The sequence below is a fragment of the Electrona antarctica genome (genome assembly GCF_951216825.1).
Source record: "Electrona antarctica genome assembly, chromosome: 18".
Classification (NCBI taxonomy): domain Eukaryota; kingdom Metazoa; phylum Chordata; class Actinopteri; order Myctophiformes; family Myctophidae; genus Electrona; species Electrona antarctica.
The window spans coordinates 39276171-39302415 of record NC_136799.1 but is presented as its reverse complement, the minus strand read 5'-3'; the positions used below and the strand labels follow the sequence as shown (position 1 = coordinate 39302415).

Below are 26245 nucleotides of genomic sequence, written 5' to 3'. Positions count from 1 at the left end.
CACCCATTCACAGTCTGAGAGAGGAGAGAGAGCAACTACCTCTGCCCTCACCCATTCACAGTCTGAGAGAGGAGAGAGAGCAACTACCTCTGCCCAACACCCATTCACAGAGAGAGGAGAGAGAGCAACTACCTCTGCCCAACACCCATTCACAGAGAGAGGAGAGAGAGCAACTACCTCTGCCCAACACCCATTCACAGAGAGAGGAGAGAGAGCAACTACCTCTGCCCACACCCATTCACAGAGAGAGGAGAGAGAGCAACTACCTCTGCCCACACCCATTCACAGAGAGAGGAGAGAGAGCAACTACCTCTGCCCTCACCCATTCACAGAGAGAGGAGAGAGAGCAACTACCTCTTCCCACACCCATTCACAGAGAGAGGAGAGAGAGCAACTACCTCTGCCCACACCCATTCACAGAGAGAGGAGAGAGAGAGCAACTACCTCTGCCCTCACCCATTCACAGAGAGAGGAGAGAGAGCAACTACATCTGCCCACACCCACACCCATTCACAGTCTGAGAGAGGAGAGAGAGCAACTACCTCTGCCCACACCCATTCACAGAGAGAGGAGAGAGAGCAACTACCTCTGCCCTCACCCATTCACAGAGAGAGGAGAGAGAGCAACTACCTCTGCACTCACCCATTCACAGAGAGAGGAGAGAGAGAGCAACTACCTCTGCCCACACCCATTCACAGAGAGAGGAGAGAGAGCAACTACCTCTGCCCTCACCCATTCACAGAGAGAGGAGAGAGAGAGCAACTACCTCTGCCCACACCCATTCACAGAGAGAGGAGAGAGAGCAACTACCTCTGCCCACACCCATTCACAGAGAGAGGGGAGAGAGCAACTATACCTCTGCCCTCACCCATTCACAGAGAGAGGAGAGAGAGAGCAACTACCTCTGCCCTCACCCATTCACAGAGAGATGAGAGAGCAACTACATCTGCCCTCACCCATTCACAGAGAGAGGAGAGAGAGCAACTACCTCTGCCCACACCCATTCACAGAGAGAGGAGAGAGAGCAACTACCTCTGCCCTCACCCATTCACAGAGAGAGGAGAGAGAGCAACTACCTCTGCCCTCACCCATTCGCAAAGAGAGGAGAGAGAGAGAGCAACTACTTCTGCCCTCACCCATTCACAGAGAGAGGAGAGAGAGAGAGCAACTACCTCTGCCCACACCCATTCACAGAGAGAGGAGAGAGAGAGAGCAACTACCTCTGCCCACACCCATTCACAGAGAGAGGAGAGAGAGCAACTACCTCTGCCCTCACCCATTCACAGAGAGAGGAGAGAGAGCAACTACCTCTGCCCTCACCCATCCACAGTCTGAGAGAGGAGAGAGAGCAACTACCTCTGCCCTCACCCATTCACAGAGAGAGGAGAGAGAGAGAGCAACTACCTCTGCCCTCACCCATTCACAGAGAGAGGACAGAGAGGGCAACTACCTCTGCCCTCACCCATTCACAGAGAGAGGAGAGAGAGCAACTACCTCTGCCCTCACCCATTCACAGATAGAGGAGAGAGAGCAACTAACGTTCCTCTCACCTCATATCTCCATGTTCTTTTCATAAATGAATTGAATGCCCTACTTCGGCATACTAAATGAAAACATCTTCAAAGAATTCACTCATATTTAACTAATGTAAAGTATTAGAGCTTGTGAGAAAAGAATAGCTACATATATTGGATCCATTGGAACATCCTTTTTTCCCCCCAACACATATCCTGAAAAGTAACGGTTTTGGACATACAAGGTTTTCACCCGACAGCAACAAAGAGCATCTTCCTCCAACAAGACTACAACTCGAAATGATTATGGTTCATCATCTCTGCTTGAGAGAGACCAGATCAAGGTACTGTAGGAGGAGGGAACATGTGAACTCAATACTGACGCAATCTGTCGGAGTCAGGTTATCTCTTCTCTGCCTCTGCCCTTCTTCACCCAGCCTCGTTTAGGACAGTGTTTCTCAAGGTGGGTGCCTTGACACAAGTCCAAGGGTGCCTCAGAATGCTTTGATAATATGTGACTAAATTTGACTGAGGGACTGCCATTGGATTTTTTTGAATGTTAATTTTTTCGTATCATATGAAAGCAGGGAATCATAGCTTCAAATGGACATATTGGTTGACCCACCAGTTTTGGAGATATGGCTTATCCCATTTAGACCTGAGATCAGATTCTAAAAATGTCTTCTACATCCTGACAGTTTTCTGAAAAAGCTATGTTTCTATGTCAGTCGTTCTTTGATTTTTCAAAAATAGCAGACCTACAAGCTCGTAGCGCGCCACTCGGTGGCGCACTATGAGCTTGTAGATCTGCTATTTTTCAATAGCTAAAGCATAACATAATGCTAACACCAAAAGGGCTTCCCGCCCAGAATGAGTAGAGCAGAAAAGTGAGAAAACAGCGAGTTGAAAAAAACAGGCTTGAAAGGTTCACTTATGTGGTCTCTAACATTACACCTAGCTACATGTTTAAGCATTTATTTCATAGTTGCATGTCGATTTCAGCTCTGACACTTATTTCAGACATGCTCTAGTATGTGAAGAGAAACAAAAGTTGTTCTCCTCTGGTGAAAAGATGGAGATGGCAGGCTCTCAGTCAAATCTGGTCACATATTTGGAATTTATCAATGCCACTTGCACAGTCACTACTTGGCGCGTTCTTTTTACACCATGTCTCTTCACCAAATATAGCAGATCTACAAGCTTTATACTTTGTTGTGTGACGATACCACGCCATTGAAAATGTGAGCTTATGTGTATCATCTATTTCCGGCACACGACACCGTCACACGACAGAGCATAAATTAGGCATCACGCTTTCAACCGCCTTCCAAAACAACAACAAATATGCATCCTCATGACATTCGGGGAACTTCAAACAAATTGGAGCACCAAGGTTCTTCAAAACTCATCTTGGTTTGCCCCTGGGTGCAGTAAAAAGAAGGAAAAAATCCATTCGCTTTCCTACCACATCGCAACCCACGAGGGAACCTTGTATGGAAGGACCCCGCGCATTTGTTTAACCCATTTTGGGCGGGAACCCCTTTTGGTGTTAGCATTATGTTATGCTTTAGCTATTGAAAAATAGCAGATCTACAAGCTCATAGCGCGCCACCGAGTGGCGGTCTGCTATTTTTTTTAAATCGAAGAACGACTGACATTTTTAGAATCTGATCTCAGGTCAGAATGGGTTAATATACAGACATATTTGGCAGAGTCATAAAGTATGCACCGAATTCTTAAGCCAGCTTTTGGTTTCTTTTCTTTTGCTTTCTTTCTTTTTTTTCCAATTAGGGCTACTTTTTGAGGCTTCAATGTTTTTTTTGTTTGATTTTTTTTTTTGCAAACTCTGGTCGCCATTGAATGATGTTGTTTGAGTGAAAAGAAACTAGATGATATAGATATATTTTTTTCAAGCGAACAAGGTTGTACAGTAACTTTGTTCCTTAAGCCGCTGCATCTTTATAATCTTCCTCAGTCACACCGTGGGTCTTTCATGGGTTGAGGCGAAAGCTAGGAGGGAAAATATTGAGTTTCACCTCCAGAGAGACGAAAGCGTTTCACTTTGTCCAACTTTGTCCTTCTGACAGACACACACACACACACACAGTCACACACACACACACACACACACACACACACACACACACACACACACACACACACACACACCCTTCACAAGGGACTCTCCTGTGTGCGTCAATCATTTTTACAAAGTTTAGACGAGCAAAATGGATCGAAAACACAAGGACAGTTAACGCTACACTCTGCATTGGTATGAATATCTTGGTGGCTATTCTGGTGTTCAATTCAAAACCACATTGATTATCTCTGTCTCTCTTTATATCTTAATCTCTCGCTCTCTCTCTCTCTTTCTATCTATCTCCATCGCTCTCTCCCCTTTCTCTTCCCTGTTCAGCGTCATGCTTCATATTTTGTGTGACAGACACATCCTTCTACTATACGCTTTTGTTCACGTCATTCTCTTCATGATGTTTAGATGAGTAAAAAATATACATTGAAACACAGGGACGTAAAGCCGTTAACTCTCCATTCTGCTTTGGGACATTAATGACTGGAGCATATCGTCTCTGTCGGGTGGAAACCTCATATGTCCAAAACTGTTACTTTTCAGGATTCAAATTAAAAGATAGCAAAAGTAGCAGATCGACAAGCTCAAGGATATCGAGCGAGCTTGTGGATCTGCTACTATTAATGCTCTTGTGTGACTCTGTAGTATGAGCGAGTAGGGCGTTCAGTTATAAAAAAAAAAAGAAAAGTCTGAGATAAAAGGAACGCTATTCCGGTGGTCAGTTCAAGATCCCATTGATAATGTTTATGTTTGGAGAGTTTTTTGTTCTGTTGTCAGCGACTGTTGACACTATTGGTGGTAGCAGTCAGTCAGTTACTGTTCACACTGAACGTGTTTGACTGTCAGCAGATGGAATGATGATGATCACGGACGGAAAAGCCAAGACCGACGGCAAGGATGAGAACAGCTCCACCCATGAACCTCACAAACCCAAGGTACACAACCACACACAATAAAACACCACAAACACAATTTATGTTGTTGTTTTGGGGGCAGGTCTCATTCCACTGATGAAGCAATCTAATCTGAGCAACGCATGTTGCGTCAGCAACAGCATGTACGCACGCAAGCATGCACGCACCAACACACACTGGCTGAGTAACAACACTCAACACAACTCTCCATATGTGCTACACATATCTCCCTCCAACTCCCCTTTTATCAGCCAGCCAGCCAGTCAGTCAGCCAGCCAGTCAGTCAGTCAGTCAGTCAGTAAACAGTCAGTCAGTCAGCCAGTCAGTCAGCCAGCGAGCTAGCCAGCCAGTCAGTCAGCCAGTCAGTCAGCCAGCGAGCTAGCCAGCCAGTCAGTCAGTCAGTCAGTAAACAGTCAGTCAGTCAGCCAGTCAGCCAGCCAGCCAGCCAGCCAGCCAGTCAGTCAGTCAGTCAGTCAGTAAACAGTCAGTCAGTAAACAGTCAGTCAGTCAGTCAGTAAACAGTCAGTCAGTCAGTCAGTAAACAGTCAGTCAGTCAGCGAGCCAGTCAGCCAGCCAGCCAGCCAGTCAGTCAGTCAGTCAGTCAGTCAGTCAGTCAGTCAGTCAGTAAACAGTCAGTCAGTCAGTAATCAGTCAGTCAGTCAGTCAGTCAGTCAGTCAGTCAGTAAACAGTCAGTCAGTCAGCCAGTCAGTCAGTCAGCGAGCCAGCCAGCCAGCCAGTAAACAGTCAGTCAGTCAGTAAACAGCCAGGCTGCTGAATTATTTAAGACAGTCAAAGCCTCCCGAAAGACCCTGGAGCTCCACGAACACATGATCTGTCTGGTGTGTGTGTGTGTGTGTGTGTGTGTGTGTGTGTGTGTGTGTGTGTGTGTGTGTGTGTGTGTGTGTGTGTGTGTGTGTGTGTGTGTGTGTGTGTGGTTTTGCTGACATGCAGTCTGTCACTGTGTAGCTGTACACACACCCTGAGCTCTATCACGCACGCACGCATTTGTGCCGGCTGCAGGTGTTTGAGTGCTGATCTCAGTACTGCTTTGTGTCCAGGTAGTAAACAGCAGGGGGTTGATGCTAATCAGCACAATACACGCACGTGCGTACGTGCATGCGCGCACACACACACACACACACACACACACACACACACACACACACACACACACACACACACCTCTCTCTGCAAATTGAATTTCAAATTCAAATAAGGTTTATCAGACATGAAAGGACAGACACTCTTCACTGCCAGGTTTGGAATTGTTTCAATCTGTTTTCTTTCCCCCTCCTCTCTCCCTCCCATTCCTTCAGGATGGTTATAACAGCCTGCTTGGCTCCCAGCAGCAGCAGCAGTGTGTGTCCCAGGCTGCCACCCCGTCCCCTCTGTCTCCCAGCCCTGCCAGCCTGTCCTCCTACCACGGGGACGACAGTGACAGCATCAGCAGCCCCCCATGGCCCCTGAAGACCACCCCCTCCAGCCCTGTAAGATGGATGGATGGATGAGAGGGAGGGAGGAATGCCATTTGTTTGTTTGCTTGTTTCACATCAGGACATTGTAATGATCGTTAGACTCAATAACCCCACCTATATCTCCTAGGCTCCCTAGTCTCCAGTCAGAGTTCATAATTTGAATGCATTGTGGTATGTAATGGACACTTTGCTAAACGAAACCCCACCACAAAAGCCATTGTCCAATGCCAATCCAAATCGTTTAGCAAGCGTTGCTAAGCTGTGAAAGCTTTCGCCACCTCATAGCTGTCAATGTTATTTTTGCATGGCTGTGTTGTTGAACACATACACAGCTTAACGTCGGGAAAGTTACACGACTCACCCACCCAGGTGTTGGCAATAATACTAATCACCGTAGTCTTACCGTGCATTACATGACAACTCCTGGCTGTCGGACGTTAATGTTGATTGAGTGTGATACTGTTTCTCCCTCTTAACATTTCCTTGTATTTCTAGTTTATTGAAATAATGTCATGCACATTTTTCCAATGCATAGCCTACTGCAGGCCTCGTTGACTAGATTTAGAAGACATTTTGAAGCTCTTGCTACTGAAATGACCGATTAATTATGGAGAAATCCCAATATTTATCATGCATCTCAATGGGTGCCACTGGCAGAGTGGAGTGGGTGGGGCTTAGCGAAGGCCCACCCACATGTTTTCTTAGCGAAGGCCCACCCAAGGACGTGTTTTCAGCTTCTTCTTTTTTTAATCCTGAAAAGTAACCGTTTTGGAAATCTGAGGTTTCCAAACAGTGCTGTTTCAGTGGAGTGGGCTGGCTTGAATCCTGCACCGGTTGGGATCTTATTCTGTGAGAGAATAGTACTGCCGTAGCAGACAACCCGCAGCACTCCAGGTTCAAACAGAATCCTTATAGGTGCAAGGCTCCAAGATATAAGTAGAGGTGAAGAAAATGCCAGCACTCATTGTATGTCCTTTTACATGATTTTATTTACCTCTGAGACTGAAAACGTACGCGTTTCGGCCTGTATGGCCTTCCTCAGCGACTAAAATCATGTAAAAGGACATACAATCTTATTCTGTGAGACATGGAGAGAAAGCTGGCTTAAAAACAACTCGATCAAGACTTCTTGGAAAGCGAGGAAGATAGCGGCCGGTCTGCACTGCAGTTCTTGACCTCTGAGGAGTCAGGTTTCTACAGGAGCAGTGGAGTATGACTCTGCACTGACTTGGAGTCCGATGTGACACAGTCTGAGGTTATGGATAATATGGATGTGTTGATGATGCTGGTAATGATCGTGGGCTTACAGTTGGGTGCCACCGATATTGTCCCTTATCATTTGACCCATTTAGGCCTGACCTCAAAATTTAAAAAAATACTTCTAAATCCTCCAGTTTTCTGAAATAAATATTTTCACGATTTTAAAAAAATAGCAGACCTACAAGCTCATAGCGCGCCACTCGGTGGCGCGCTATGAGCTTGTAGATCTGCTATTTTCCAATAGCTAAATTATAACATAATTATAGCAGATCACGCAAACCTCAGCAAAAAGAAAAGGACAATATCGATGGCCTCCAACTGTATGGTCTGGGAGATTGAGGAGGAGCGGCTGGATGGGGGTCTAGAGAGGACAGGGTGGTTGTTCTGGTGGATTCCACCACTTCCGGGACCTCATCATCTGGAGATAGAGAAGGGAAGGATGACAGGCGTGTTGGCGTGAGTTATATTTATATAACTCACTGGACAGGTAGAGGAGAGAGGGCAGAGAAAACATTTGAGAACCTGAAATGGGACATTCTGCACAATGAGTACTTGGTACTTTAAGTACAAGATTATTGGAATCAAAATGTACTTAAAGTACGAAAAGTAAAAGTACTCATGCAGAAAGTAAAGTATTTTGGAAATAAAACAAAGCCGCTATTTTTGTGTTTGTGTTTAATTCGCCGTTTTGTAATAATTTAAAAATAAGACCTGGTGACGAGGCGGACGCGTTATGATGACGTAACCGGAAATCAACCAACCGCCGGCTTGCAGGGGCTTCTGGGAAACTGAGTCCAATGCAAAGTGAACGATTGTGTAGAGACAATCTTAGCTCGCTTTGCTCTTTGTCTATGACCCGGATCACGGAAGTGGCTTTTTCTGTCGGCTCAATAACAATTGGAGTGTTTTCAAGTGGATTTTCATGGATCAAAGGCGCAAATACTTTGGCGTATGCTCCAAAGGTAATTAAACAATCCCGGCAGCCTCGGTATATGTCATATATTAATATAAAGCCCTCAAAGTGTTAACCCATTCAGGCCTGACGTCGAAATAAAAAAAAAAAAGTTTTCTAAATCATGACAATTTTCGGAAAGATTTGAGGCACATTTTAACGATTTTTCAAAAATAGCAGACCTACAAGTTCATAGCGCGCCACTCGGTGGCGCGCTATGAGCTTGTAGATCTGCTATTTTTCAATAGCTAAATTATAACAATGTTTAAAACACCAAAACGGGTTCCCGCCCCAAAATGGGTTAATGGTTAATGTGGTTAAACGCTAACGTGACATGGATGCGTTCCAGGTCTCAATGGATTAAACAATCCCGGCAGCCTCGGTATATGTCATATATTAATATAAAGCCCTCAAAGTGTTAAGTAAGTACCAGATTAAATCTACTTAGTTGCCTTACCTAATGGAGAGGGAGCAGAGGCAGAAGAAATCATCAGGGGAGGGAAGAGTGGAGAGGATAGAAGAGACAAGAGAGGAGCTTGTTTCTGCGTGGCTAATGAGAAGACTTGGCACATGTTCACACCTACAACCTGTGGCTGTATCAAACAGAAAGTTTGTTTGATACATTTGTGTGTTTGTAACAGTAATTCCAGTGTGATAGTATATGTCTAATTATGTGTTCAAACAAAGGCTTGTTGGAATTTCCTCCTAACGGATTTATTTGAACTGGAATAATGCCAGGTGTTGTTCTGTGTGATGAATCAACTGATGTGGCTCCAACAACAATCATTTGATACTGTGGAAGTTGTGAAGATAGAAAACTGTGCCAGCTGCATACTGCATACAAAATACTCCCAATAAATAGTTTGTATTTAATGTAAAAAAAAAATAATCAAAAAACTGATAAAGGCTGTTGGACATAACCATTTGTGACGGGGTCTGGCAAATAGTTTTTTACAGATTATTAAAGTACAGAATGTAAGCTTTCATATGATGTATCATTCAATGAAATTGGAAAATATTTTAAGGAGATATGACCATTTTAAAATGATTGTGCCGTTTTACCCAAAGCTGAGAAAATCCCCTTTGAATGTTCACAACATTTCAACACCTAGAGCTGGCTAGCCTACTTTGACTTATAAATGTATACATTTAATTTGCCCAAATCAATAATCTGTTGGAATGAAAACCTTCTTCAACATTCAAACTGTGTTAATATGATTAATATTAATTATTTTAGATTTTCTGCCTTTTCATTATAGGCGAGATGAGGACCATTTTTTTTGCTAGACCTGGTCACATTTTTGTGTTGATGATGCTGGTAATGAATGGGTCATAGATTGTGGGCTTATGGTCTGGGAGATTGAGGAGTAGTGAGTAGTGTGGCCTCTCGACCCCCATAGAGGACAGGGTGGTTGTTCTGGTGGATTCCACCAGTTCCGGGACCTCATCATCTGGAGATAGAGAAGGGAAGGATGACAGGCGTGCTGGCGCGAGCTGTAGGTGAGTTATATTTATCGGGTGGGGAGAAAGCGCTTCTGATGTCATCGACCTTCTTTATCAAAAGTAGGTTCATGAAAGCTTCAGCTGACAGGGATACTGGACAGGTAGTAGAGGGGGGGGGGGGGGGAGAGAGAGAGAGAGAGAGAGAGAGAGAGAGAGAGAGAGAGAGATGAGAGAGAGAGAGAGAGAGAGACAGAGAGACAGAGAGACAGAGAGACAGAGACCTTCTTTGGGCTTGATGTGGTGGAAAAAGTAAAAAAAAAAAGAAGAAAATTCTTAAGTAAAAGTAGCAATTCTGCAATGTACTTAAAGTACCATAAGTACTCATTGTGCAGAATGTCCCATGTCAAGTTCTCAAATGTATAAAGATCTTTTGAAAATAGCTGTGATAATACTATCACAGGCTGTGATAGTATTATGTGTTAAAACAAAGGCATGTTGTAATTTCCTGCTGACAGGTTTATTTGGACTGGAATAATGCCAGGTGTTGTTCTGTGGGATAATCAACTGATGTGGCTCCAACAGTCATTTGATACTATGAAAATAGATAGAAAACTGTGCCAGCTGCATACTGCATAACAAAAAAAACATACTCCCAAGAAATAGCTTTTAATCTTTAATGTAAATGCAAAACCAAGATCTGATAAAGGCTGTTGGACATAACAATAAAAAGTTTGAGCATTTTATCAGTGGTGTTAAGATTGTAATTCCTCTGTTGTGACCCAGATGGATTCAGGTTGTTCGTCGTTTCCTGCCTCCTTGGCAGAGTTGGAATCCTTTAGGATTTTTTTTCGATTCTGGTTCATTAACGATTCCCTCTTTTAACACTTTGACGGCGGCTAATTGTTTAACCCTGCGTAATACGCTAAACCCGCTATTTGTTTTATGTGTTTAATTCGCCTTATTTTAATAATTAAAAAGAAACCGCGGCTTTGTCGCAGACCTGGTGACGAGGCCGTCACGTTATGATGGCGAAACCGGAAATCAACCCATGCTCTGGGCTGCTAGGGCTTCTGGGAAATTGAGCCCGATGCAAGTGAACGAGGGGGTAGGGACAATCTTGGCTCCCTTTGCTGTTTGTCTGTGACCCGGATCAAGGAAGTGGCTTTTTTGTCGGCTCAATAACAAATGCTGGGAGTGTTTACTAGCGTTTTTTCATCGATCAAAAGCGCAAATACTTCGGCGTATGCTGCAAAGGTAATAAAACAATCTAGGCAGCGTTGAATATTTGATTAAATAGCGGGGAATGCAGGTTATGCCAGCAACGTGTTAACGGTCCCTTTCCTCAACGGCTCCATTTAACGAGTCCTATATCTTTAAAAAATCGATATAGTTTTGGCCTTCATTGTGATTTTTTTACAAACGCAAATGTCATCACACATACAGTGTTGCATATGCATAAATATCATTGTAGTGCTTCTCAAAGTGAGATCCAGGGACCCTCTGGGTTACTTGAGGGGGCTCCAAATGGACCCTTACGGCCGAGCTACACCAATCGCGTGTGTGCGTAAAACGCGAGCCCCGCATACGCGCACTTTAAAATATGACTGCATCTATAAATGCGTTTGTGCGTATAGCCGTATATATACGCGCAAAAGTATGCTGAAAAGCCAGGTGTAGCTCTGCCATTACGGGTCTGTAACTCTGAGAGTGTACAGTACAAATGGAACAAAATGGACCCTTTTGATATGGTGGTCCTTGGAATGCGATAAACAGGTTCCAGAAATGGTTCCAAATGAGATGGAACAGATTTTGGTTCCTCAACGTTGGATGTGGTTCCTCTGCTTCTGGATCACAACCTTATCCCTTGGTTTTATATCAAGTAAACTTGACCTGTTAACTCTCTCTCTCTCTCTGTCTCATGTCTCTTCCCAGAAAGCCAACCCCAACTCCTCTTCCTCCTCCTCCTCCTCCCTCCTCTCCCTGAGCTCCGGGGATCGAATCACGCGGCTGTACGAGCTGGGCGGCGAGCCGGAGAGGCGCGTGTGGGTGGAGCGCTACCTGTCCTTCATGGAGGAGAGGGGCACGCCCGTCACACAGCTGCCCTCCGTGGGCAAGAAGCCCCTGGACCTCTGGAGGCTCTACGTGAATGTGAGGGAGATAGGAGGCCTGGCCATGGTGAGACCACACACACACACACACACACACACACACACACACACACCACTGGGTCCTCAAACTGTTTCATTCTAAGGAACCCCAGATTTATATGTACTAGACCTGTACGTGCCCGTCGCAGTCGGCCACCGGCCTACTTGGGTACGATGCAACTTGGGAGCCTAATGATATACGTTGTCATAGCACCCGTCGGCTAGCCGGTGTCCCACATGGAGATCTGTGTATGTGCCTGTGTGTGAAGAGAGACTGCAAACTGAAAAGTGTACTTGGCAATCAATTCGGCCCACTGGCAGAGCCTGATTGTTGAGCCTCAATTGGCTGAGGCAGGGGCTGGAAATTGCACAGGTAAAAGGAGTTGCCCTCATTAGGCCCACTGGCAGATCGAGCTCTCCTCCAGTGCCTATACTCTAGGTGGGGTTGGCAAAAGGGCCTTTCTGTGTGGAGTTTGCATGTTCTCCCTGTGTCTCCTAGGTTATAGGTAGTAGGTACCCTCACAAAAAACATGCAGTAATCCTGGTCTCTATACTGCCTCCCCCTGCCCATCCGGGGCAGGTTGAGGGGCGCCTGATGGAGGGGAAAGGAACTCGTTGGAATAACGTGTTCCTTCCACGTGCTACATCCAACCGGGGAAACTCCCCCCCTGTCAGGCACCAGTTGAACAATAATAGTTGTGACCGTGTCTGACCGAGGCAAAGTCATTGATTTTTGTTTTGTTTTTTGTTTTGGAGATATGTCTTATAGAGTAGTTCTGTGGACTCTAAAATTACACCTAGCGACATGTTTAAGCATTTATTTCATATTTACATATTTCGATTTCAGCTCTGACATTTATTTCAGACATGCTCTAGTATGTGAAGAGTCTTCCAGTTCTATTAACTCATTTTTTTGGGGGGGGAAATCAGTTTGTCTTGCCGCCATGACTGTATCAAAAAGACTCACAGTTCTAAACCTCCTCTGTGCTCCACCAGGTGAACAAGAACAAGAAGTGGAAGGAGCTGTCCAGCGGTCTGAACGTGGGCTGCTCCAGCACGTCGGCCAGCTCCCTGAAGAAGCACTACATCCAGTACCTGTTCGCCCTGGAGTGCAAGATGGAGCGAGGCGAGGAGCCTCCGCCAGACGGCCCCGCCGCAGCGGACGGCAGGAAGACGGTGAAGATCCAGCCACCCTCCCCCGGTAAGGAACCCCACCCGTCCTCCGCCCGTCCTCCACCCGCCTCCACCCGCCCGTCCTCCATACACACTAATGATTTTGACAGCTAATTGTGATTTCGTTTTAGTCTTTTGAGCGAATTTTCATTTAGTTTTGGTCACATTTTAGTCAACTTTAATGTTTTTATTTATTTTTTCATGCCTTAGGTTGCGTTGTAATGGCTGATTTTACACTTGGTTGCATGCTGAAAATATCCGATCGACAAGCTCGAGCTTGTAGATTTGATCAAGTAGGGCTATATAGGGCAGCGGTTTTCCAACTGATTTTGACCCAGAGAGACCACCATCTTGACTACCAGTAACCTGGGGAGTCACCACCACTATTGTGTCGAGGGGAGAATAGAACACAATAGAATAGGTATATAGGTCTTATAATATTTTCAGCAACAGTTGGAATCAGCACAGCTCGGAAGAACACAATACAGTGCACCAGGTGAGGCAATAAGCACATCAATATAATGTGTAACATTAATTGTCTTGAACCAGGATCGAACCCAATACAATAAATGAAATGAATCAAACAGATTTGATTGGATTTTTATTTCAAAATACACAGACAAAAGTGCAGTACTGTTGATACTAAAATAACTAATGATAATTATTATTATTCACATCCAAACAAGAAACTGTAGAAAATAAAAGAAATGGAAATTTTTAAAATGGAAAAGTAGGAAAAGACGTGCACTGCATGGCTGGGAGAAAGGAAAAAAGACACCAAAAAAAAACGGGAACCGTCCTCCGCTGGACGACTTCACATGTCGGGCCCTCAGCCATCTGTTGGCAGAGCCAACAACAGGTGTTTTACTAATCAGTCTACAGGTGGCAGTAATCACAGGAACGGGCACAAACAATGATGTGTGTGCTGGTGGCCGCATGCCACGGCCGTGCGGTGAGGAGTCTGCTGCGTGTCTGTCTGTCTGACTGTCTGGCGCCGGCCGGGAATGCCAGGGACATTATTATGAAGCAACACATCACGACAACAGCGGAGAATTGAATGAACAACGGCGCAGGCTTTTGTTCATTTTGTTTAACGCATTGATTTCATTCTCATTGTCAGAACAACAGGATAACACTGTGTCGTTTTCTTTTATGAGATAATCCGCTTCGCTCAAATAAAGCACGGTGCAAAAAAAAACATTTAAATCAATATTTGCACTCAACAGTGTGCGGGTTTGCTCAGCGATTTTGACGACAACGGGCCAAAACAAAGCAAGCTCGATAACGGAAAAGCGGAATGTTCTCGGAAGCAAAAGCATACGTAATACAGAGAATATGATTGCCGTATATGAAAGTAGCCGAGCTACAAGCTCACAACGCGGTCACTCACAGCATGTTGTGAGCTTGTAGATCTGCTACTTTCCGGTGTGAGGCACAGCCACGCGACGAAGAATCACGCAGCCTTGAGAAGCAGACGGTTAATAACACACAATATCCAGTAGAGAGAAGGTTTCATTAATGTATCGTTACTGAACACCATTTTATTTGTATTATACCCACAAATCTTACAACGCCACAAGGTTGTAGGAGCAACCCGGTCTTGCACAGAGATGCATTCTTGTAATTAAGGTGTCATCGCGAGATACAATATTCTCACCACTTGTACCTTATAAACCACAGGCGTGGTTTCATTTGATTATACCGTTATGAGGGTTAAGTAATATAATTTCCGGTGCGATGTCGTTACACCCTTACAGAGAAGAGGGTTGTGTTTGTGTGTGTGTGTGTGTGTGTGTTTTAGCACCACCACGGGCCAACTTCTTCCTCCATCCTTTTTCCGTGACGCGTATCTCTGAGCACAATTACGGCGCTGCTGGCTGAAGAGGAGAGGAGAGACAGAGACGGGAGCGTTAAGGTCACGTCTCTAATTTGCGGCGGTGATGAGAAAAGTGACCCCGGCTTTTAAATAGAACGGCGGAGCACTTCACCTGACACACACACACACACACGTGCGTGCACACACACACACGCACACACACACACACACACACACACACACACACACACGTGCGTGCACACACACACACGCACACACACACACACACACACACACACACACACGCGCGCGCGCGCGCGCGCGCGCGCGCACGCGCGCACGCTACAGATTGCTTCTCCTGCTGGCTGCAAGGGAGCATCTGTGCCATCATTTGCTCTACTACTCTCTCTCCCTCTCTCTCTCTCTCTCTCTCTCTCTCTGTCTCTCTCTCTCACTCCCTCCCTCCCTCCCTCCCTCTCTCTCTCTGTCTCTCTCTCACTCCCTCCCTCCCTCCCTCCCTCCCTCCCTCTCTCTCTCTCCATCTCTCTCTCCCTGCCTCCCTCTCTCTCTCTGCCTCTCTCTCACTCCCTCCCTCCCTCTCTCTCTCTCTCTCTCTCTCTCTCTTCATCTCTCTCCCTGCCTCCCTCCCTCTCTCTGTCCCTCGATCTCCCTGTCTCTCTAACACACACGTTCTTTCTCTCTCTTTCTTTCTCACTCTCTCGTTCTTGGATCACACACACACGCACACACACACGCACACACACACACACACACACACACACACACACACACACACACACACACACACACACACACACACACACACACACACACACACACACACGCACGCACGCTCGCGCGCACACACAGTCACAGTAGTTACACCGGTTCTCTCGCTCATAATACTTAATCATGCATAATTCAGCGGCCTCTCTACAAGTTCCTCCGCTCTTACACAGGCTCTCATTTTCCGGCAGGCGAGCAGCCGCGATGGAGCTGTGATACCCTCCTTGACATAATTCAGGCACTGCATCTAAATCCTAGCGATATGAAGCCAGCACTCTCCTATTCCCATGATCGCTCCCTCCCTCCCTCCTTCCCTCCCTCCCTCCCTCCCTCCCTCTGCTGTTGAATGCACACAGGCCTATAGCTGCTGCTGTCAAGCTGACAGGCGGATAATATCCTCTGGCTACATTTTTAGCACTGGCTGAGGCCCCTGGTGGGAATTGAACCCCGTGCACCACCTCCTCAGTGGCACGGTGTGACTGGAACGCCACGTGAGACGAGCTGAAGACACATGCTGCTTTTTATGGAAGTCGTTTTTTGTACTTTATCTGCTATATATATATATATATATATATATATAGCCTATAGGCCACAGCATGCAGAGGGAGAGTTTGTAGGCCTACAGGCTTCTTCTCGAGTGTTTCGCAACTCAGATGTGTTACTTATTGCTGTACTTAACCACTTAAAGGGATAGTTCACTTATAAACCTTTTTTGAATCATTTCATCATCTACTTAGGCTTTGGTGAACACCCCAGACAGCTGGATTCAGTATTTAGATAATTGAAATGCATTTTAGCTGCCCCGCCCCCTTCCCACACAAACCCATTGTAACTTCAACTTCATTCACCCAATATACAGGCCATCTACAAGCTCACAATTCCCTCGCGTTGTGATCTTGTAGATTGTCTATTTCGGAAGTTATCCTGAAGTTCAAGAATTCAATTAGCCTAATCAAAAAAGCAGTTAATAGAATAATAGCCAAAAAAAAGAGAGAGAGAAAAGGAATTGCCTGTTGTAATGGACTGTTGTAGCCCTAATTGAGAACCAACGGTATAGCATCCACAGGATATGATGTCACTGAGGGAGCTGTCCAATGGCGAGAGGAGGGGAGGAGGGTGGGGTTGATTAATGACAGTTATAATGGTTTCGTAAACGAACAAAACCTCACTGTCAACCTTCGTTCACAAAACTAGTTTACTGGTAGCCAACTGAGGCAGACAGCTATCATTACTACTACTGCTGCTGCACGCACACACCCACATACGCACACATGCGTGCGCACACACACACACACACACACACACACACACGCACACACACGCACACACACGCTTACAGTATAATGTGTCTGCCTGTCAGTGTGAAGAATGGCAAACCTCTTAACCTCTGCTAACCCCACTCTGTTTACACTGCGCCGTGCGTGCCTATGTGTGGTGTGCGTGCGTGCGTGTGTGCGAGCTTGCACAGTATGTGCACAGTATGCAGTTGATGGTGCAAAAAGCAAGGGATATCCTGGAAAGTAGAGAATCCCAAATGACCTGTGCCCTGTCTTTGCTCTCTCTCTCTCTCTCTCTCTCTCTCTGTCTGCGTCCTGTGAAGTAGGGGGCGAGGGAGGGGTGTCGTTGAATAATTCAGAATTAGCATGAATTTTTAAAGCTCCTCTCTCGCCCCCTGTGGCGTGGTGCACTGCAGAGACTCTGTTCACTAAGTCAGCCTCTTGCACTAAATGCTCATTTTGTTAGTCTCTCTTTCTCCTTGTTTTGAAGTCCTTTATTGGGAATGAGCCCCTGGGGATTTGGAGCACAGCATCTCGTTTTCGAGGGAGTCCTAAACACAGTAATATGATATAAACACACTTATACCAAATGTTAAAGAGAAAAGTATGTTGTACTCAAATGTCATTAGTGTCCACATCAGCTTTTAGTATCTTGCATGACCCTTGAGTCTCTCTTATTAATGAATAAAGTGTTATTTTGGCCAATCTAGAGTATGTTAATTCATTATAACTTTTGGTGCAGTTGTGTTTTGTCTCCTTTGCTCTTCTATTGAGACATTTAGACCGTGGATCTAAATGGATCTGACGTGAATTCATCAGATTCAATGTATCCGCTGAGCAAAAACCAGATTCAAATCCGCTGTAGAAGAGAAAAGTAACATAGTGCAGCTTTAAGATTCATACGTACAATGGACGTGTCAGAAAAGCTCGCGGAAATCATCAAAGAACGAAGTTCCTACGCCCATGGGCTGTTCCTCATGGAACGTGGTTCTGTAGCCGCTGGCCGTGCAGTGGTTCTGTAGCCGCTGGCCGTGCAGTGGTTCTGTAGCCGCTGGCCGTGCAGTGGTTCTGTAGCCGCTGGCCGTGCAGTGGTTCTGTAGCCGCTGGCCGTGCAGTGGTTCTGTAGCCGCTGGCCGTGCAGTGGTTCTGTAGCCGTGCAGTGGTTCTGTAGCCACTGGCCGTGCAGTGGTTCTGTAGCCGTGCAGTGGTTCTGTAGCCACTGGCCGTGCAGTGGTTCTGTAGCCGTGCAGTGGTTCTGTAGCCGCTGGCCGTGCAGTGGTTCTGTAGCCGCTGGCCGTGCAGTGGTTCTGTAGCCGTGCAGTGGTTCTGTAGCCACTGCCGTGCAGTGGTTCTGTAGCCGTGCAGTGGTTCTGTAGCCACTGGCCGTGCAGTGGTTCTGTAGCCGTGCAGTGGTTCTGTAGCCGCTGGCCGTGCAGTGGTTCTGTAGCCGTGCAGTGGTTCTGTAGCCCCTGGCCGTGCAGTGGTTCTGTAGCCGTGCAGTGGTTCTGTAGCCGTGCAGTGGTTCTGTAGCCCCTGGCCGTGCAGTGGTTCTGTAGCCGTGCAGTGGTTCTGTAGCCGTGCAGTGGTTCTGTAGCCCCTGGCCGTGCAGTGGTTCTGTAGCCGTGCAGTGGTTCTGTAGCCGTGCAGTGGTTCTGTAGCCGTGCAGTGGTTCTGTAGCCCCTGGCCGTGCAGTGGTTCTGTAGCCGTGCAGTGGTTCTGTAGCCGTGCAGTGGTTCTGTAGCCGTGCAGTGGTTCTGTAGCCCCTGGCCGTGCAGTGGTTCTGTAGCCGTGCAGTGGTTCTGTAGCCGCTGGCCGTGCAGTGGTTCTGTAGCCGCTGGCCGTGCAGTGGTTCTGTAGCCGCTGGCCGTGCAGTGGTTCTGTAGCCGCACCCAGGGTGCCGGCCCGATTCCGGCGAGCCACCCCGCGTCCGAAACGGTAATGACAGAGGACATAAAGAAATGACAGAGTTACCGTATGGGGGTCCCTCTACTGTACTATACTGTACTGTCACTGTACTGTACTGGAACACACACACATACTGTATCTCCGTAAGGGAGTGGTTGCACCACTCAAAAATAAGCCTTCTCTAATACCCAATAAAGAACACCTCGAACATTCTCCTCACTCGAACTGGAACAATCCACTTTTCCCCCTTCAGTTTCAATCGTGCCTTTGAGAATTCTTCTGTTCCTCTCCTCCTGGGTACCACAACACACCACCTCGTAGCGGGTCTGCTTGTTATAAGAAACTTAGGTCTTGCTTTTCCTGTAAAGTCTCTTGTAAATATTGGTAGTTTGCGTTTTTCTGGGCTTGTTTCCAAAGTGTATAGTTGCTTATTTGGGCTTGCTTCCTATGCTAATGTTGTTTAAACCAGTTGTCCTAAAAGAATGTTCACGTCAAGGACCCCCAAATGATTCTGAATGTATTTGTCTCTGGACATTCATTATTATGGCCAGTGTGGGAGATATGTTTTTTTTTTTCAGACTGAAGATAGATTTCACTGTTTTTGTTTAAGGGCCCAGAGGAGACAACAAAATATTTTTTGGGGGGGTTTCAGATGAAAAAGTCTGGGAATCCCCTGTGCAAAACTGTTTCTGTTTTTGTTTTTGTTTTGTTTTGTTTGCTCTGGCAGATTGGTCTGGTTTCCAGGCCAGTGCATAATTACATTCTGGTCAGAGTAATCTAGTAAGAGAGTGGCAACACTAGCGTTGACTCCCATTGTAACAATGGAATGCGGAAGTGCTCATTCTATCTCAATTGGATAGTTCCAATGTTTGGAACTATATATAGACTCTTATCAGATTACTCTGATTCTGGTAGTCAGGCAGACATACCATACATACATTCACCTCATGTGCTGCAAATTAAAACAGTACCCCCTGGTGGTAGTCCTCCCTGTGAACCACACACGTTCACCAGGTTCATGGAACATCCTCAAACGAAAAATATCTTCTTCCAACGGCTGCCAAATAAACCCACCGGAGTTTCTATTTATTCCCTCTTTAGAAACACACACCTGTCTCTCTCTCTCTCTCTCTCTCTCTCTCTCTCTCTCTCTCTCTCTCTCTCTCTCTCTCTCTCTCTCTCTCTCTCTCTCTCTCTCTCTCTCTCTCTCTCTCTCTCTCTCGCTCTCTCTCTCTCGCCCTCTAGCTCACTGGTTTCCCAAACACTGGTTCGGGACCCATTTGTGGGTCGCGGACACATTTTGATGGGTCCCTTTATTTTTGGTTACCTACGTTTTGTTTTTAATTATTATTATTATTGTTTTTTCAAAAATATTTTCAAAAAAGCAACCATTTTCATGAATTAAAAACAAAAATATGTATGTATAGATCAGCTTGGGTCCCGGGCAAACGTCTCATTTATTTTCTCGGTCTTGAACTACAAAAGTTTGGGAACCAGAACAGTGCTCGGCAGCACGCAGCACACAACTACACACAACTACACACAAGCTGCTGCTTCCAGCATGTGTCGAGTCTCATCCAGACAACTGTCTTTTACTGTCTCCACCCCCCCCCCCCCCTCTCTCTGTCTCTCTCTCTCTGTCTTTGTCTCTCTCGTTGACTTTCGTGTTTCTCAATTCTTTTTTCCCCCTTTATACACATAGTCATGGACCAAACCTAGTATCTGTAACTACTATCTCCTCCTTCTCCTGTTCTCTCTTTATCGCTCCTCTCCGCTTTTTTGTCCACTCTGTCTCTCTGTCAATCTCTCTCTTTCTCTCTCTCTGTGTCTCTTTCATCAACTGTTGTTTATCAATGTTTTTTTATTTGTAGACAGTCATGGACCAGGCCTAGTAACAACTCTCTCACCCCCCCCCCCCCCCCCCCCCCCCTCTCTCTGTCTCTGTCTGTGTCTCTCTCTCAGCCCACTCGGGGGGCTCTCTCCAGGGTCCTCAGACGCCTCAGTCGTCAGGCAGCAGCTCCACCACAGAGGCAGCGGGGGACCTGAAGCCCCCCACCCCGGCCACCACTCCCCTGGGACAGGTCACACCGCTGCTCCCCAACAGGTGGCAGCACTGATACTGTTATAAAGCCTCCATCATACTGTGTTACTGTGCATTGATCAGTGGTGGAAAAAGTACTCACGTTTTGTAAAAGTATCAGTACTGCTTACGCATTGTAAGCTTGTAGATCTGCTATTTTCAAATGGCCAAAATGTATAAAGGGCTGAAGTGGTTAATGTAGCCTATGTTAGCCTACTAGTAACTAAAGTTTTCAATTAAATGTAGTGGAGTAAATGTACACTTTTTGCCTCTGAGATGTAGTGGAGTGGAAGTAAAAGTACTGGAAATTGGAAATACTTTCCACCACTGCCATTTATACACCATATCCTCACTGTGGGCTGGAAACCTTATATAAAATACATCATTGTACAAAAAGGATCCAATGTAGGTATTATTAAATAAATAAAAACACAACAATGAATTACAGGAAAAAAATAGCAGATCTACAAGCTGCTTGTAGATCTACAAGCAGATCTCCAGGGGCTCACTACTCCTTATATGGTCAGCACACTATATAAAAAAAGGGAAAAAAATGATATTTGAATTAAGTGAAATCACTGAATATACCTTTAACTGTGTCTATCTGTATCTCTCTCTCTCTCCGCCTCCCCCCCTCTCTCTCCCCCAGGTCCAGTGTCAGTATACAGGACCCGTTCTCGGAGGTGAGTGACCCGGCCTTCCAGAAGCGGTGCGGTACCGCGGGGGGGCCTGCGGTGCCCCCGGTGCCGTCGGCAGCAGCGTACCAGCAGCAACAGCAGCAGCAGCAGCAGCAGCAGGGCAGTCTGGGCATCATGCCCGCCGACATGATGATGAGGATGCAGCAGTACGACGCCAAGGACCCCTTCGCTGGCATGAGGAAGAGTGAGTGTGACCTCCAACCATGCAGCAGCTTTCCCTAGAAGACCACCGGTTCCCAAACAGTGGGTCGGGACCAGTGGTGTCATGCTCGTAGAACGCAGCACCACGCCGCGGTACCAGTGATTTTTGGACGTGCACGCGCAGGGACGGAACGGAACGGTGCATGTGCGTGCACGCTAGAACGCACCTAATCAACCTCGCGTCACCACCAGACTTTCCAAGACGCACCGCAGTGGTCTAGGTTTACTGGCGTCCCCCCCCCCCCCTCCAATAAATTAGAAAACAAATGTTTCAGAAGTAGTGAAAATAGCCGATCTATGAGCTCTTTGCACCGCATTGTGCTATTTTCACTAGTTTGGTTTTCACTAGTTTGGGTTTCACTAGTTTGGGTTTCACTAGTTTGGGCTCGACTTAAAAGGTTTGGGCCCTAGCCACCCTGCCACCCTGCCACCCTGCCAGCCTGCCTGCCTGCCTGCCTGCCTGCCTGACACTAGTCTCAGCAGCCAGACTGTTGCCTCCCACAAGTTATCCCATTTTTCTAGACTCACTGATGTAATACACTAGACATTTGACACACTAGACGGACGGCGGTGGCTCAAGGGTAGAGTGGCCGGATGGTAACCGCAAGGTTGCCAGTTCGAACTCGGGCTCCCCCAGAGTTAGTGTCGAAGTGTCCTTGAGCAAGACACTGAACCCCTAATTGCTCCTGATGTGCTGGTTGGTGCCTTGCATGGTTTCTGCCGCCATCAGTGTATGAATGTGTGTGTGAATGGGTGAATGTAATGCACAATCTCTGTAAAGAGCCTTGGATAAAGGCACTATATAAATGCACCATTTAGACATTTGACACACTAGACACATACACTAGACATTTGTGTCAATCATATAAAACCAGTACTAACCATAATAACCAGTGGAGGCACTCTCTGACATGACTATACATTATTTGGGCAAAGATCCGGGCATACACACACTCATGCATTGCACACACACATTTATATAGAACGTATACGTAATTGAATTTGCACAAACCCTTGGACATCTTTGAAAGAGAAGTTGACCAGTTCATCACTTGATTTTGCACGTGCGTGCGTGCGTGCAGACACGTAGCGTGTGTGCTTACTTGCGTGTTTATATTTGGTCTGAGAGAACATCAGTTGTTTTGTCAATCACATGCATTTGCTATTCTGGAAGACGGCTGTTCTCTTTCTGTTGATTACTTTCTTCCTTTCTCTTGTTTGTTTTCTTTTTTTATACGTTCAACCTCTCATCCTTTGCTCCCCGCTGCGAGGCGTCTGCTTTGGCCAGCCGATGCGCTTTAGTTTTCAGAACAAACAGTAGCTGCTTTCTGAAGGATGACGGCTCCTCTGAATGCTGAGCCCAATGCATCACACGGATGTTAGCTGCATAACAACAGCCTCTGTCTCAGAACAATAGGCTTGATCAGGGTCAAAACAAGATGCAGCGATTTGTAGGGGAATGCTGCCACCCGGTGGTTAAACCAAAGTCTGCTATTGGACAGCACTTTATTCTCGAGAAATGGTTCAAATAAAACAGGGTCACATGAGTTTATTATACGTATTAGGGGTGTCACAAAAAGTCTGAAAAAACAGCGAATATTTGCCATCAATTGCCTGAATGTCATGCAGTTTAGAGTGCACACTGCACACTACAGTTACATGTCAGAAGGGTATGTTACCCACATTTCAGTATTCTAATCCTAATCCTATCCTAATCAGAATGTGTGATGTAGATTTAAATAGAAAATGAAATCCAATTGTGTCCTTAAAATCTAAATATCATCAATATGTCCATACACAGACAAATGTGTCCGTAGCAAAGACTTTGTCTTGTCCGTCGGAAATTTTTGATTTTCTTTTTTACACACAATTATATCATTCTTATTTTGATCATAAGACCCAATTACTGAATGTCAAGTCTCCAGGTTTTCTTCAGAATATATATATATATGATACTTATTTACTATGACACTATATGGAAGATTAGCAGTCCAAAAATGTTTTATTTGCAGGGACCTCCTTAACTCTGAGAGTGTACAAATGGACCCGTACACTCTCAGAGTTACAGACCTGTTATGGTCATTCAGGGCTAGCTAGCTCTTCATGTGTTTCTTGTCATATTATTGTCCGTGGCAAAAATGGAATTTTGACCAAAATGTCCACCACAAGTCAGCATGGTGATAGCCTGGGGTCCACCTATGCTTTCTATGGCATAGGCAGCTCCCGGCAGGATCCCCACAGCTGCGACATGAGACTAATTAATTAGAGCGACACAGAGAGAGGAGTGCGTGTGTGTACGTGTATGCGTCAATTTAACAAAGGTGCAGACGATCAGAAATCAGCAGAGAGTGATCAACGTTTGGGCTACTCTATGCCGAATTGAAGTGGACTCGGTCCCAGACTTTTTTTTTTCCTCCCTGGAAATAAAAACGTCTGTGTTTCCGAGGCTAGCATGGTGATGACCCCTGGGCACATTGAATTGTGGATTTAGAGACATCGTGTCACCCCGGTCATATTCAGGTCAAAAACCATTTGCAATAACCATGACAGATCTTAAAACTTTCCAAAAGTGTCATTCTTTCTTACCAATTTGGCCTTTTGTTTGCGTATAATTTGTCTCCATATGTCGGGCCATTCTCCTGAGATGTGTGTAACCTCTGTGCCCTCTCCTCAGTGGCGGCAGCAGAGCCCTACATGCCAGGCCAGATGCCCAGCGGTGGCATGCAGGAGATGTACAGTCGCCCTCCGTCTGCCCTGGGCATGGGCCAGCGCTCCCACTACCCGCCGTACGGGCCAGGCTATGACCGGAGGTATGTATGTATGTCTGTATGTCTGTATGTATGTATGTATGTATGTATGTATGTATGTATGTATGTATGTATGTATGTATGTATGTATGTATGTATGCATGCATGCATGCATGCATGCATGCATGCATGCATGCATGCATGCATGCATGCATGCATGCATGCATGCATGCATGCATGCATGCATGCATGCATGCATGCATGCATGTATGTATGTATGTATGCATGCATGCATGTATGTATGTATGGGCACACAGTGGTGGAATAAGTAGAATGCGACGCATTGTGAGTTTGTAGATTGTAGATTATTGTAGACTTGTAGACTATTATTCAAATGGCCGAAATGTATATAGAGCTGAAGTGGTTCATGTATGTTTTTCTAATAATCATCACAATCTACAAAGTAACTAGTAACTAAAGTTTTCATATAGTTGTAGTGGAGTAAAAGTACAATTAAAAAGTATTGGAAATACTCAAGTAAAGTACATATACCTCAAAATACACTGATGGGCACATCAGTGTACATCCTATGGTCTATGTCGGGGTGGAAACCCGGGGTGGACCCAAGTCCAAAACCAGTTCACTTTTCAGGATTCAAATTCAAAAATCTCACCCGTGTGAACTGAGTGGTGCAACTCCCCTCTCCCACTCCCCCCCCCCCCCTCTCTCTCTCTCTCATTAGCAGGCAACAATGCAGCACTATCTCTCTCTCTCTGTTTCTGGCACAACAGCGACACTTTTGCCCCTACTGGTACTCATAGTCATTAGTCACACACAGTCACATAGGTTAACACGGACATTGCTGTTCCTTGGAGTGGTTGCACCACTCAAAAACGGCAAAAGTACTACAAGCTCAAAGCAAATTGATTCGCGCCAACGTTTCGAGCTTGTAGATCTGCCACTTTTGACGCTTGCGAAGTTTCGTGTGACGCTGCATGTATGATAACGTAGGCGTAGGGCATTCATATTATGAAAGAAAGAGTTAAAAAGTTAAAATATGGAGCTCAGGTTTCTGCCCGACAGCGACGGGCAAACTCTACTGTCTAATGTCCGCTAACAGTAGAGAAAAGCTCTTGTTGCATTTGTTCTTTACTATTATATCATGTGCATGTTATGTAGTATGTTAAAAAAAAGTAGGTGATAGCAGCTATACCTCCTACATCCATCCATCCATTCATCTTCAACCGCTTATCCGTAGTCGGGTCGCGGGGGCAACAGCTTCAACAGAGTGTTCCAGACTTCCCTCTCCAGAGCAACATTAGTGACTTCCTCCCGGGGGATCCCGAGACGTTCCAAGGCCAGTGAGTCGATGTGTTTCCTCCAACTGAGCCTTGGTCTGCCCCGGGGTCTCCTCCCAGTGGGACGTGCCTTGAGGACCTCCCTAGGGAGACGCCCGAGAGGCATCCTAACCAGATGCGCTCCTACATATAACACAAAAAAGGTGTGCAGTAAGTAATGTGTGTTTTTCGTCTCATGCAGACCAGACCACGTGATGGGCATGGAGGGGGGCGGCATGGGCCCCCCGGGGAGCCAGAACAACATGGGCCCTTCCAACAGTGAGAGCAGCATGTATTCGCCCAACAGATACCCCGCACAGCAGAGGTGCGTGTGTCCGTGCGTGTGTCCGTGCGTGTGTGTGTGTGTGTGTGTGTCCGTGCGTGTGTCCGTGCGTGTCTTTGTTACTGTGAGTGTACCACTTACTGTATA

At 46.1% G+C, this 26245-nt stretch overlaps 1 protein-coding gene across 2 annotated transcripts in view; it reads left to right on the top strand.

Moving 5' to 3' along the window:
- Positions 1-4454: 4454 nt before the first annotated feature.
- The window catches only part of LOC306941975 (AT-rich interactive domain-containing protein 1B-like), a 33417-nt gene continuing 11626 nt past the window's right edge, over positions 4455-26245 (top strand). For both annotated transcript variants that reach the window (XM_079527620.1, XM_079527619.1), the window contains exons 1-8: positions 4455-4538; positions 5835-6005; positions 11581-11823; positions 12792-12996; positions 20715-20856; positions 21482-21714; positions 24406-24541; positions 26018-26140. In XM_079527620.1, coding sequence (XP_079383746.1) covers positions 4458-4538; positions 5835-6005; positions 11581-11823; positions 12792-12996; positions 20715-20856; positions 21482-21714; positions 24406-24541; positions 26018-26140 — 1334 coding nt within the window. In that variant the 5' untranslated portion in view covers positions 4455-4457. The remainder of the gene's footprint in view (positions 4539-5834; positions 6006-11580; positions 11824-12791; positions 12997-20714; positions 20857-21481; positions 21715-24405; positions 24542-26017; positions 26141-26245) is intronic.